The 14,486-nt window shown below is 39.7% G+C and overlaps 1 protein-coding gene across 8 annotated transcripts in view; it reads left to right on the top strand.

Annotated features, from left to right (window-relative positions):
* EBF1 (EBF transcription factor 1) overlaps positions 1-14,486 on the top strand; it is a 396,117-nt gene that overhangs the window by 6,222 nt on the left and 375,409 nt on the right. For all 8 annotated transcript variants that reach the window (XM_081303910.1, XM_081303909.1, XM_081303907.1 and 5 more), the window contains 4 exons: positions 520-676; positions 1,227-1,290; positions 1,962-2,017; positions 12,487-12,560. In XM_081303910.1, coding sequence (XP_081160036.1) covers positions 520-676; positions 1,227-1,290; positions 1,962-2,017; positions 12,487-12,560 — 351 coding nt within the window. The remainder of the gene's footprint in view (positions 1-519; positions 677-1,226; positions 1,291-1,961; positions 2,018-12,486; positions 12,561-14,486) is intronic.

Here is a 14,486-nt window from a genome sequence, read left to right on the forward strand (position 1 = left end):
GGCGTCGGTAATTGGCCAGGGCGCGGGAGGATTCCTGGAGGGTGGCTGTTGCAGCGAGAAGCGGAGCGTGTCTTCATTCATTCCCACCTGTCCACGTACCTGAGTCAAGAGATTCTAAAGAGTAGCGGGAACCCATTCTCATGTCCCCTCCCGCTAAATTGTAAACTTTGGGCTCTTCAAACCTCATTCACTGCCACTTTTCTTCCCCCCCAACTCAGCGCAGTTCAAGTCGGAAAAAATGCTTATAGCGTTTGTCTCGCGCGCAAAACCCAAACAAAACTTTCACACCTCTTTAGTGAGTTTTGAGGACGCGCTCTGCCCTCCGCAGGGAGAACAAGCACAAGCAAAGACATGCCTACTGGGTTGTTGGCTACTCCTGGGGGCCTGAGGGGTCCTGGAGGGAGTCCACTGGGGAAAGAGGAGGTGGGTGTTTGAGGGTTCTCGGGTGTGTAGTGGTAACAAGGGGGGCGCGAGTCGACGTCTTGCTTTGCCGTCTAACTCTGCGTTCTTTGGCCGCAGCGGGGTGGGTCTGGCCCGGGCTCACTTTGAGAAGCAGCCACCTTCCAATCTGCGCAAATCCAACTTCTTCCACTTCGTCCTGGCTCTCTACGACAGACAGGGCCAGCCCGTGGAGATCGAGAGGACAGCCTTTGTGGGGTTCGTGGAGAAGGAAAAAGTAAGTGGGCGCAGCGCCTCCTCCCCTTGTTCGCGGCTCGGGGAGCAGGCCCTGGTGCCTTGGGAGGCGCGCTCCTCCATGAGTGCAAAGCATTCACAACACACTCCTGTGAGGGGTTCCCAAGCCATTTCCCGTCCCGGACGAATCTGGGCTCCCAGTTCACGGGGTCCTCCTCCATAAAAGTTCGCGTGGAGCCCCTAGAGCTGGAGAAAGGCGAGCCCGGCTTCACAATCCACTGTCATGGGTGCCGGGATGAACTCGTCCTCGACTACCAGACCACACAGCGCCTGCCTCTGATGGTCCAGGCCCGCGTCCCCAGGCCCTGGGAAGAGGATCACCCCTTCGCGCCCCACGGAATTTTCTGGAAGGGGAGAGAGAGCAGTTTGGGATGGGAACGAAGGAGGGATCACAGTTTGCAGCATTTTCTGTTGCTCCGGGGCTCACCGGCCCGGGGACCCGGCTTGGGGAAAGTTGCCTCGAAGTTGGTCCACTCGCTCACGCCGACCTCTCTCCTGCGTCTCTTGTGTCTTTGCGTCCTGCTGCAAACTAGGAAGCCAACAGCGAAAAGACCAATAACGGGATTCACTACCGGCTCCAGCTCCTCTACAGCAATGGTGAGGCTCTCATCCTGCCTGTGCCTGCACCCTGGGGTTCCATGTCCGGTCAGGGCACTCAGGGATCTCCGGGTGGAGTAAAGCCTCTCCAGGGAAACTCAGTCCGCCATTCTGCAGGTGAACCTACCTCTCCTAAGTTTCCTCTTAGGAAGTTTCACCAGAACAGGCCTGGAGTGGCCTCAGGCCTCTTTGTCCCTCCATTATGTACTTGAGGCCAGGTGTCATGCCCCAGTCTTCTCTGGGCCACTTGCCTTCTTTCTCCCCTTTCTGAGGCCTGTTCCTTAAGTGTGGCCCAGACCCCAGGCCCGAGGTTAGCAGTGGTGGTGGCCTTAATGGCTCTAGGCGATCGCAGAAGGGCTCTTGCCTGGGAAGGAAGAAGAGTCAAGTTGGGGGTCCTGCTCCATTCCTAGCTACAGGCTTTCTGTCTAGCTTCTTAGAGCACCTGGGCTAGGCCAGCGGCAACTCTCTGGATGCTGGGGGAGGGAGGTCCAGGCTGTGCTTTTCCAGGGATAGGGGTTCCCATTCGCCTGGGATCCCTTGCCCCGTTCGTGTGGTTGAGTGTACTTTAGTTGTTCTTATGATTTGTTTTGTTATTATCGCCCCCTTCCCTCGCGACTGATCCCCTCTCATTTCTCATTTAATTCTCTTTCGTTTCCTCCTCTTTCCCCCAGGGATAAGGACAGAGCAGGATTTCTACGTGCGCCTCATTGACTCCATGACCAAACAAGTAAGTTTCTTAATTCCTCGCTGTGGGGGTGACGCTGGGGTCACAAATTTCCGGGGAATCAAGAAGCTGGTAGCTCCACAGCGGGAGGACGGGAACTCAAACCCTCCAGGCCAGTGTGGACCTGGGACCACGCTGCCGGTGCGCCTTCCCAGCCCTGAGCGCACTTGCGCCTCCGCCTGGAGAGCGTAGCTCGACGGCTCCTTCCCTCCAAGGGAAGCCCAGGCCTTGGGAATTGAGCCCGCAGGGTGCTGAGTGAAGTGGATGGGGGCTGAACTTCCTCTGACTTGGCCCCAGAGCCCCAGGGGGCGCAAAGGGCTCTGGGGCGGTTTGGGCTTAACTTCTGAAACCCAAGCCAACCAGGCCTCGCAGGGGAGGCCCAGGGCTGAGGAGTTGGAGGCTAGGGGCAAAGACGGCTTTCCGGGAGTGGCGAGAGGGCCAGGCACAGATGACCACTCCACAGATTTTTTTTTTTTTTTAAGGGGGGTGGTAGTGGAGGGCAGGGTTGGAACAGGGAGCGACAATTGTTAAGGATATTTTGCAAAAACCCTGCCGCTTTTGCCTCCAAGTTTGGCAGGATGCCAGGCAGCATGAGTGAGCTTGCGGTCTTAAAGGTACATAGACGGCATTTTCCTAAGCTCCCAACACGCGGTGTCAGGCAGTATACATTAAGGTTGAGTTATGGTTTAAAAGATACAATTATGAGCCGAGTCAGAAGAGAGGCCTGACATTTTAATGAGGCGCAGGAGCTCTCCCCTTCTTAATTTTAAGAAAAAGTTGAGTTTCAGAATGAAGTAGCTGGTTAGGTAGTTGCAGAACTTAGTAGCAGAAATAGGAAGACAGCTTTATAGGGTGGGGGAAAAGAAATCAGAACAAAGAGAAAAGTTATTCATTGTGTACTACCAGCATTTAGTAAGAGGGTTAAACTTGTTTACTTGATTGTTATTTTAAAAGGTTCCCTTTAAAATAAGGGAGGTGATATTCTCTCAAAAGCTGGCTTAGAAAGCTTGAAATCAGGGTGTGCATGCTTATTTAAAAACTGCTTTTAGAGATGCATGGCTTAAATATGTTGTCCAAAGTGCACATTAATTCGCTGTTGGTAATTTTAAAATACACTCAACAAGAACCAACTTAATAACAGCTAATTTCGATGACTGCTCTCATATTTCATTGTGACCTAAGTAGAAAACAAGAGGGTATGAAATGTATTTTAAAGAAGAATAAATATCTATTGAAATTGACCTCATGTTATTTCCTTAAAAGATTTGCCCTTCTTGAAGATTCTGCTCATTACTTATTTGTTAGATCAGAGTAAATTCCCATTTATACTTTCAGGCTTGGTCTTATTTTCTTTAATGGATTTGATTATTGCATAGGATAATTATCTTGCATAATTATATGTTTATGTGTTTTGGTAAGTTTTTTTTTTCTTTCCAAGCAGAAACACAAAAGCCTGACTTCAGTAACTTTTTTTTTTTAACAATATCGAAACAAAAATATCTTAAGTGGAGTTTTGTTTTCAAAAATTGTCTTTGATACCCTGGATATCCTTTCCTGCCGTTCTTATCAGAGGGGGAAAAGAAGGGGGAGAGTGCAAACTTAATTCATATTCCATATGTATTTATTAGGATTTACTTTTTAAAAGGTAAAAAGCTAATAGACATAGATAAGTATATAAGACCCGTCTGTACAACATTGACAACTGAAATGTTAATTCTAGGCAGCACAGTTTTAAGGAGCACAAAATTTGAACTGATTTTTTATGAGTTAAACCTCCTCAAAACTTTATTTTAGATCTGTCTAAACAAAATGTGCCACCAAGAATTGATTTTTCCATTCTGAAATGAACTGACTTTTACACACTATGATGGGAGAATAATCTTTTGATTTTCATAAAGCAATACGTCAAATACTTTACTAACAAGGTCATAGAGCTTAAGGAAACTGCAGCTAAAGTCATTCTTCGATCATTTGTATCATAAATTCTAGAAGAAGGGAAGGAGAGAGGGAGGGAGGAGTGAGAAGATATAGTTTTATTTTTAATGATAGCTCATCTGAGAAAGGCATTCACCCTATGTGACATCTTTCTGAAAGTTAAAATTATAGATGTATGCAATTATATATTTTGGTGAAGAGTAACCTGAAAAAAAGATTTAGTAATTGTCTTAGTGTAAAATATATGAAGGAAAAGGGATATTTCAAGACATACCTGTTTTATAGTATGTCTGTTTTGTTTTTATAGTAATTGTTTAAATAACCACCTTCTCTGTAGCTTTTGATTTGAAAATCAGTTCTTGCTCATTATCCATTTGCTTATTCTTTGATTACATGCTGTAACAGTTTTGAAAGTAGGTTATCTACTTGTGTATACATTTAATTCAATAGTCTCCAAAAAGCAGGTAGATCAGCAGGAAGAAGTCTACCTTTCCTTAGCTGTGACATAATATTTATATGTAGCCTTAGAGAGTAAAGCAGTAAATCCTCATCTGGCTTGAGATTATTTTATAATTAAATGCCCAGTCTGATTTTAAATTTCTTTCATTTTTTTATTTTACTTAAACACACAGTGGTCATTTCAATCATAAATAAGGCTTGATATGAACTGACTAATTAAATGGTTACTTTTATTCCCCCTGGGAAATTCTTCCTGATAGACTCCAGATTTTGATTTTAGAGTGTAGAGTAAAATACTTCTGGTAATGTGAGGGGTTCTGATGACAGCATAAATTGTAGAGGGAATACCTGGCCACTATTCAAGTGTCTTCTTAGTTGCTGGTTTATCAAAACATTTGTTGTTGTAGAGAGATGGCTTTGTATGTATGATGTCATATCCTTAACTCCCAAGCTGGGATTAAAATTCAAAAGAAGTCTTGGGCAGGCAACATGCAAAACTATCTGTGCATTATACATTTTCATAGATTGTTCCTGATCTTGAGTTAGCAGCATTGAGATCAAACAGAAATGTATTCAATCAACCAAGATGTATTGATATGACACAGAGTTTCACACCTTTTCAAAGTGTCTCATTAGACTATTTTGGATAATGACTCTTAATTTTGGACTCTATCAGGAAAGGAGAAGCTTCAATAGAAGTGAGTGTGTGAGGCTCTGAGGCTCCTCACAGCTAAGACTTCTTTGTAAAATTCATAGGACATAATATCTTAAAAATATTGTTCGCCAACTGGAAAAATAAAAGTCTTGCTTTTGGGAAGGGTTTTTCAAAACCAAGTTTAGCTGGACCAAAAATAGATTGTTTTCATGTCATTGCTGTTTTTGGTATTCTATTAGTGAGCATGCAAAAAAGCCCTGTAGGATCCAGAAGTTTATGGTTGTTGCATCCAAGTAACAGTATCTACTGCAGAAGTTCAGATGAACCCAGCAGAGGAGGTCAGAGTTTCAAAATGCCTTATTTCAGATTTTGGTCTACTACTTGTAATATGATTACATTCTGGGATTGCTTCAGTGAGGTATTTATCATTAAATAGTTAAAAACCAAAACATTATTATCTCCCCTCCTACCATCTTGCTTCAAGAGTGACATTCTTTTTTTCAGTTACACTCAAAGAATATCAAATTTCATAAACTTATCAAAAACAAAATGTTCCCTGCCCAAACAAAAGCTTTTTGTTTTGAGAAAGGAAAACAGTTATCATCTTAAACTTTTGTATGTATGGATTTAAAGGTGGGAGATGTGCTTTGGAGGGACACACAATGGGGGGTCCAAGGTGCAATAATCAAATGCTGTCAGATTCTTTCTCCCAGCCAGGCTTCTTTAAATATTGTTTTGATATTCCCAGTACTTTAAGTTACTGATGCAAGTGCATTTTTTCCTATTGATTGTTTTATTATATCCTGCCACAGCTATGCATATTTGATTAACAACCTTCTCAGTTTAGGGCTCTTCATTGGTAGATAAACACATTTTTAATATATCAGTAAGCTCCCAAGAAATTCACTAGTCCAGCAGAGAGGTTCTTCCACAGATTTAAGGAAAGAAACAAAAAAAGATTGGACCAAGTTTGTAATCAAGGGCCACATTTCAGCAGCTTTCTGTCTCCTATGGTAACATGTCAAAAATGCAGGTGATTTAAATTTCCTTGCACATAGAGGAATGAAGAAGTTTGGAATTTTTATGCATGATCAGGACCTGTGTTTGGGAAAATGTAAACTCATCACAGTGGAAAATGTGTTGTTTGGAGTCTGGGGGTGAAAACAAAGCTGATGGTTTTGGAGAGATTGCCGGAGCCAGATGGCCTAGTACTTCCCCAGTCTGGCGGTCCAACTGCTCCCTCCTGGATAATATACAGCCATTTGTTCGGGGATATTTACGCTAGAGCTGTTTCCATGTGAATGTTTGAACAGCATTAAAAACGAACATATTAGTAGGGATGCATTTATCGAACTTGTATGACTATACAGTCTGTTATGTCTGTCTTTACTTAGATTGCTGAGAGGGATGAAGGAGTGTTTAGACATTGGTGAATTGTTGACATAGTTGTTGAGCAAGAAAGATTTGGTCTTAGCAAGTAATTAAAATATATAAGCTTTTGGAACCAGACTAATGGGAATAATGATAGTACTCACCTGGAACTTCTGCTGTGGAAATTAAATTAATTCATACATGTAAAGGGCTTAGAACAGTGACTGACACATACTAAGTGCTTAATAACTTATCTTCTCTTATTATTATTTTATTATTATTATTATTATCATTATTATCATTGCTCTATTATTATCATTGCTCATTGGTGGAAAAAGTCAATTGTATTTATTAATATGGATGTAGATTCAGTTACCAAATGACCAAAATATCTTTTATTACTGTTAGGAAAAGAAATGTAATGAGGAATTGATATGATTTATTTAAAAAAAATTTTTTTTCTGGGGCATTTGGATAGCATAGGAGTTTTGTTTCTTTGTGACAGGAGAAATGCATTCTAAAGCCCACTACATTGGGTACACATTGGCTTTTTATTCAGGGCTGTGTTGTAACTGTACAGCATACTGAATATGATATAATTCTTTTGCAACTTTCCAAATTCACTTCTGAAAATGGGCCTGCTTAGCTGTTGAGCTGAAATTACATCTTTGTGATTTGTTCACTAGTAGAGAAGTTGCTAATGGAAGCAAAATAATTTTTTATTTTATTTTTTATTTTAATTTATCCCACTATTAATGTCATATTGCTGTCTGACACAATTGTTTATGAAATGTCAGGTTTGTAGGGTTTTCTTTGGCACAGTTTAATTTTTAACTAGGGCTTCTTTACCTACTAGTAATTTCTAGGACCACATCAGCTAGTAATTTTTTTTTTTTTAAATGACAAGCAGTGCAACTTGGTTGAATGTGATGATTATTATTATAGTGTGTTGATATTTTAGGTGTTCATATTATTTTTTGATTAGTTCAGTTCTCTGTAATTTGCTGCCAAAGGCATGTTGACAATTTATATTCAGAGGATATTTCACTTCTGGGTGAAGGAGGTACTTTGTATGTCCATGAACTTAGTCTTTAAGGTGACAAATTAAATTTGGCCTTTTATTTTGTGTATGGGAAAAAGAGTAAAATTTTCAAAGTTTTGATTTGAGTGGAAAAGTAGGAGTTTTGTTAGTTTTAGATAATCTTCCTTTTTCTTTATCTCTTCCTTCATTTTTTTTTAAACTAAAGATGACAAGTTTTCTGTTGTTTGGTTGCAAACTAAGAGAGGCTCCTCATGGAAGCATTTTGTTTCTAAAAGCCTTTCAGATTTTGCTGTGCCAATGTTGAAAGTATTCTCCTTGCTCCTTTTTTTTTTTTTGGGGCCTGGAACACAAAGAGTTAAAACTATTAGAAAAGTAAACAAAGAGAAGCCCTGCTCAATTCTCTGTACTTCCTTTGGCATCCTATTGAAGTGTGATCCTGGTGTAATTTCACTGAGTATTTTTCGTTTTACTGTGTGGTCTTTATCCAGAGTAAGTTTTAGTTCACTTTTAAGAGCCAGTGATACTTTAGAAAAGCAAGGGTGAACCTGGACTTCAAAGATGCCCTCTAAAACAGTGGCAATTGAGGCACACTTAGTGTCTTGAGCAACGGGTTTCGAAAGATGTTGCAGGTTAACTTATAAATTGAGCATTTGAAATTGATGGTATTTTATCCTCTACCAGTAAAACTTGCAGCACTGTTGTTGCATAAGAATGTGAGAGTTTAACAGCTCCTGTTTTTTTTTTTTTAAATTTATTTAGTTCATTACAAAAAAAAAAGGAAAACCCCAAACAAAAACAAAGAAACAAACAAACCCCCCCCCTCAATCTGAAAGAGGGAATTAAAAATAACATGCAATATTTTCTATCTCATTTTCTGACTGATCATTAGAGGACACTATTTAGAAAGGGAAGGCTGGTGCATCAGAAAAAGAAATCTGCTCTACTTTGTTTATCAATGTCACCAGGATTTTCAAGTTGAGATAAACTTATTGCTATTTACAATTTTACTTTTCTTCTTGGACATGCATTCCTACTGCCTTAAGGGATTTATTTGCCATTGGCAGGATTAATGTCAACATCATTTTCACTTGATACTGTATTTTTTTATTTCTTAAGTTACAAACCTCAACTTGATTCACCGTCAATTGATTTGTTTAAATAACATTTTTGTATAATTTCTCTCCCTCTGCTGCCCATCTTTGCAGCAGGCTTCTCAGCCTCACTTCTGATAAACACATTGATTTATTTAAACCACTGTTGTCTTTGCCGCTCTCACAGCAGACACCTTCCTCCCAGGGAGCAGACGCATGATTTACTGTGGAGGATGACAATAAGCCTTCTTCTTGGTGTCCCATTGTCTGGGCCCTAAACCAGCTGTCTATTAAAATGGTTTCACTTAAAATAGTCAATGCTGTTTATATGCTCCTGGGATCTCCCAGCTGACCCAGCCTGGACCAGCTTTACTAAGACCCTGCAAAGTGCATATTTAAATTAGGAAGAATGGCAGAAACTTCCCCTAAGTTGGTGTGAGAGGATCCCCATCCTTCTGAGCTTAACCCATTAAGCTTTGCTTAGCTCTGAGCCAGTTTTGATGTGTGCGTGCTAAATATAGATGGTAGAGTTTGAAGAGGGGCTTTCAGTTGGGGGTGCAAGCTGAAGGGAGAACTTGGTGGCATTTTTAAGCCTGTCTTATTGCTGCCACTCTGTCTCAGAAATGTTAACTCAAATAAGTTTATCATATCATTATATAATGGATCTCATTGCACTGTTGACTTCTGGGCCCATAGGATCCATATGATGACTCTCTGTGTGTGTGTGTGTGTGTGTGTGTGTGTGTGTGTGTGTGTTTAATAAGCCTTTGCAGTAACAAAAACTGCTGGGTGGGGTTGGAGTGGCTTTGTCTTTGAATTCCACTGGAAAGCTAACCCCCCTTACAGTGAGGTTCTAGTTCACTTTAGATACAGGATTTCAGACCTAGTCCATGGTGAAGTTTTGCTTTGCTTTTATTTTAGAAGTCACAAAACAACTGTTTTCTCTCTGCCTTTAAGTGTTGAGAAGTATTCTTCTATCCATGTGCAAGAAGGAGAGCAGAAACTTCAAGCTTCACTCCTCCCCAGAGTTCCTAATTATTTCTAAGCAAATCCACACTCATGGTTTCATTTTTCTATGCTTGATTTGGAGAAAGATTCTCTGTTTTGACTCTTCAGCCAGAAGTGAAGTGGCAGTTTGGTATTTGGTATAGAGATGTGTTACAGAGACTCCAGGCCTTCAGCAAATGATGTGCAGCTACCAAAGAGAAAACATGGGACCTCTGGTGATCCATATTATTTGCTTGGGGGAATGGGCATATATTGCAGTGCAGTGTAACTTTAACCAGATATCATGGGCCCACTGATTTAAATGGAATCATAGCTTCAATAAAATAATATTCATATCATTTACAACTAATCAGAATAAGAAAATTTAGTTAACGGACCCCCCCCCCCGCAAAAAAAAAAAAACACAACAAAATAACTTTTTTATTTTAACAGTAAGGGAAACCTCACCAATATTTGTGAATTTATTTACCAAGTTACTTGTTTTAGTTTAGCAAGATAAATATTAAAGTTGGAACAAAGGTTATCAAGAGTATTAAGAGAACATACAAAGAATTTAGTGATGATGGGAGTTAGCAGAAATGCGTCATTAGAATTTTTTAGCACCATGTATAAGATCTAATCAGTAATTTAGTGTTTTTTAAGAATTTTTTTTCAGCTATGATTACAGGAAATAAAGCAGGCTGACTTTTTTTTTTTTTTTTTTGGTTTTCAGAGCATTTTTAGTTAATGCATTTTTCTTGAGTAAAATAATTTCTTGGGAATTTGAAAAGGTCTTTGAAGAATATAGAAACAAATGGGCTAGGGATATAGCTCAGTTGGGAGAGTGTTTGCCTTGCATGAATAAGGCTCTGGGTTCGATCTCCAGCACCCACATTTTAAAAAGAAAAGGAACGAATCATCTGTGTGCTATGAACAGTGGATGAAAATTTGAGGCATAAGAGTTATTAACATAATGTAGATTATCTCTGCAGAAGATAGTTATGAATTACGCAGGTACAGTGATAACATTATAGTGGGGAAACCTGGCAGATGATCTCTGGTGAATGGCAGGCAACAAATGGTCAGAGATTAGGTTGCCAGTAGTGGCACTGGTGGATAGCATGACCTGATAGGGAGGGTTCCCCAGCACCCCCATAGTATTCCCACCCGGAAGTACATCACTTTAATCTGAGCCTGAGGAAACTCAGATCAACCCAAATAGAGGGATGTTTTGCAGAATGACTGGCCCGTATTCTTCAAAAATGTCAATGTCAAGAAATTCAAAGGCTCACAAGTGTTTCATATTAGAGGAGACATGACAGCTGAATGCAGTGATTAGTATTGGATTTTCTTTTGCTGTAAAGGACATTATTGGGTAATTGGTAATCTCAAGAAGGTCCAGAGATTAGATTATTGCATTGTATCAATGTTAATTTTCTGATGTAGATAATTGTACGGTGGTTATGTAAGAGAATTCCTTATATTAAGAAAATACAGGCTGAAATATTGAGGAAATGTCTGCAGTTTACTGAACATTTTTTTTAGGGAGGAAAGGTAAAAGAATAAAGCCAACTTAGTGAAATGCAAGCATTTGTGGACTCTGAGCAGCAAATATCCTGGACTTCTTTACATATTCTTGCCACTTTTCTGTAAGTCTACTATTATGTCAAAGTAAAAATATTTAAAAAAAACCCTATATGGTTATGATAGCCTAGCTGTAAAAAAAAGATTCTGATTGGGCCAATGGTAGGGAAATATTTCCTCCTCAATTTTTACTTTGTTGCAAAGTTTGTTTTTCCACCTGGTTAGATATAATAACCTGGATCTCTTCTAAGGATCTTTACTCACTGGGTCTTAATCTGTACCCATCATTTGCATATTCTGAATGTTCCAGCATCAAAAACAAAGTAAATTAGAGCCAACTACCAGTTAGTCGGTGCAGCATTTTCATGTGCTACATAATAGTCTCTGGCTAATTTAAGTTTTGTCACCAAGAAATTGAGGGTTATGTGAATGTGTGAAAGTAATTTTATTAACGATTTGAAGCTGTGTGATATTAGTATTATTCAGTGATGCAGTGTTAAGTTAGCTAAAAATATCCCTGTGCAGAATACTGTGCTGCTAATAGCCCTGTGTTTTTCTTTGGGCCAGGTATGAACATGTAGATCTGTGAGGAAGCTGAGGTCTAAGGGAATCTTTGTGGAAGCAAAATGTTTGTGCACACATTACAAAAATAGACAAAAACATCTTGGCTGGTGAGGTGGTTTGGGATTTTGAGAGTGAGAGGCAATTTGTAATGTAGGGAGATAATTCTGTGGCTTAACCACCACACCCAGCATATGCTAGCAAGTATTCCTGTTTGGGTGGGTGTGCACCCTGTGAGAGGGCCTTTTTTTTTAGTCTATGGTGGGAAGAGGGATTTTCCCTGATTGATTGAATCCTTTGTGAAAGGATGCAGTCAGTGAGTGGATGCCTTAGCTTCACCCACACTTGTTTTCTCCTGCTCCCCACTAGAACCCTAAAATTTGGGGCTGGGAGTAGTAAAGCAAGAGGCAACTGTATGCTTTTCTGTAATTTAAATAAATAGTATCTCAGTCTATTCAGTCTTCTGGGTTTTTTTCTTCTTATTGATTAGGCTTATTTTTATTCTGAATTGAAAAAAGTATTATGGTTGTCTTGACAACAGAAGTCCTTCACAAACCCTGATCCAAAGATGTGCATCATAATAAGGTGGTTGATAGGACAGAGAAGGACATATCGTATTCCATTCAATTTGGGGTGATCCTGAATAGTGTATTTGGAAACCATCAGCTCAGCAAGGTTCTGGCTCCTAAGGGCTAATTGGTCCTCAGCAGTGGCGACCTTGATTGAGATAATTTTTGTTCTGCTTCTTGGTTCCATTCATAGCTAAAAATCATGCCTTTGCTTTCAGGCCATAGTGTATGAAGGCCAAGACAAGAACCCCGAAATGTGCCGAGTCTTGCTCACACATGAGATCATGTGCAGGTAAGAAAAACCTTGGTCTCTCTCTTTAATTAGCCAAGAGAAGATGAATTAGTATCTCAAATGTAAGTGAGCTCAGTTTGATTTTGGGGTATAGATTTATCTTGCTTCTAGTCGACAATCTGAAAAGAATTGTTAGACGTATTTGGCAGTCCATGTGTCACGTGTAAGAGTGGTTCTCAATTATTTATTAGATTTTGCTCTGAAAGACACTCACTCCATTTTGATATCTCACTGTCCTCCCTTTCTTCCTTTCAATTGAATAAGATACAATATAACCCTTTTAATGTTAATATAGGCACTCAACTGCATTGTTAGTAAAATGAATAAGCATTCTACTGAAGCCACAGAGGCTTCTGTTTGGGTAAACTTGAAAGTTATAGTTTTTACTTTTAAATTCTCCCACTTAAAAATATGACTATCTGTGACTCAGGAGGCTGAGGCAGGAGGATTGTGAGTTCAAAGCCAGCCTTAGCAAAAGCAAGGTGCTAAGCAACTCAGTGAGAAATAAAATACAAAATAGGGCTGGGGTGGGGTGGCTCAGTGGTCAAATGTATCCCCACCCCCCAGAATGAACATCTGTACTTAGACATCATTTCTCCTTAAACTGAATGTGATTTTTTCCCCCTTACATCTTATCTCTTAGCTGCTTTGTTTGTAATTGATGTTGTAGCGAATATTTCTTAGAGGTTGTGAGCTTTGAGCCTTTGGAAGGATAGCAAAGATGAACCCCAAAAAAGTCCAAAAATTTATCCTACTCATGTTTTTACTTTTGCATGCAATCGGACTAAAGCTACATTTGAAAACAGGGATGAGACCCTTGGTACCTCCACATGTGAGAGAATAGACCAGGGAAGAGCCTTTTAACTCCTATTCTTATTCTTTGTAAAATAATACCAGCACTTTGCTCCCAATATATTCTGAATAATTGGATAAAGCATTTAGATGCCACTGTGCATCAGAGAGAGGCTACTAATTGCTTTATTAGCTACGCAGCCTCCTCCTGGCATAAGGCGTGCTTGGCTACTACTATTACTGACCAATTGGTTTGGGACTTCAGCTGCCACCTCAGCATGGGTGGCCCTTATATGCTGCTCATGGACTTGTGGGGGAAAGCCATCTTAAGACTCTACAGGTGGAAATAAAACTCAAGGGCTTAATGTGCTTCCTGAGTGAAATCCCAAATATTAACTTCTTCCATGTCTATAAAAATTTCATTTTTTTCCTTTTCAAAAAAATGCTTCTAATATATTATTTCAAAATATATAGAACTTTCACAAGTTTCCACTTCAGTGATCTGTACAACTTGTTAATTATTCCAAAAATATGTTGTTTTTCTCTAAAGCAGTAGCAGAATCCAAAAATGTGGTCATGGATTTGTTTTATGATGAGGCCAAAATTAGGGTTATGCTGCATATAATGATTGTATAATAAAGCTGAGTTGCACCTCTCAGAATTAAATGAGTAAAATCCATTTTGAAAAGCATTAAAATGTGACCTCCTTTGTCTTCCTGTTTTCCCATCATCTCTCTATTATTTTAGCTTCCTACAATTAGCATGTCATTAGACTGAATTTTCCGTGTTCCTCTATGTGTGATTCTAGCAAAATAGAAAAGAGACAGGAAGATGGATCTCAACCAGTAGGCCAAATAATATCTATACATCATAGATTTGCATCTCGTATCTGCACGTTTGGTCTATGCTAGAAATAATTCTGTTTTTGAAATGCTTAAAGATATATTATCCCTTTCACATACAGGCCTACCCTCTATTAATGCAGTTTATATTTTTCTTGTTTTTAAAATTCATTGGTCCAAAGTGCTTTATTATGCTGGTTGGTGTGCTTTATTGCTGATGTTCTCTCTATTTTTCAGAAACATAAAAATAGCAAAAATAAAATTCTCAAGCCACTGAAGGCAAACGATGCTG

The sequence above is a fragment of the Spermophilus citellus genome (genome assembly GCF_964194105.1).
Source record: "Spermophilus citellus genome assembly, chromosome: 1".
Lineage (NCBI taxonomy): Eukaryota > Metazoa > Chordata > Mammalia > Rodentia > Sciuridae > Spermophilus > Spermophilus citellus.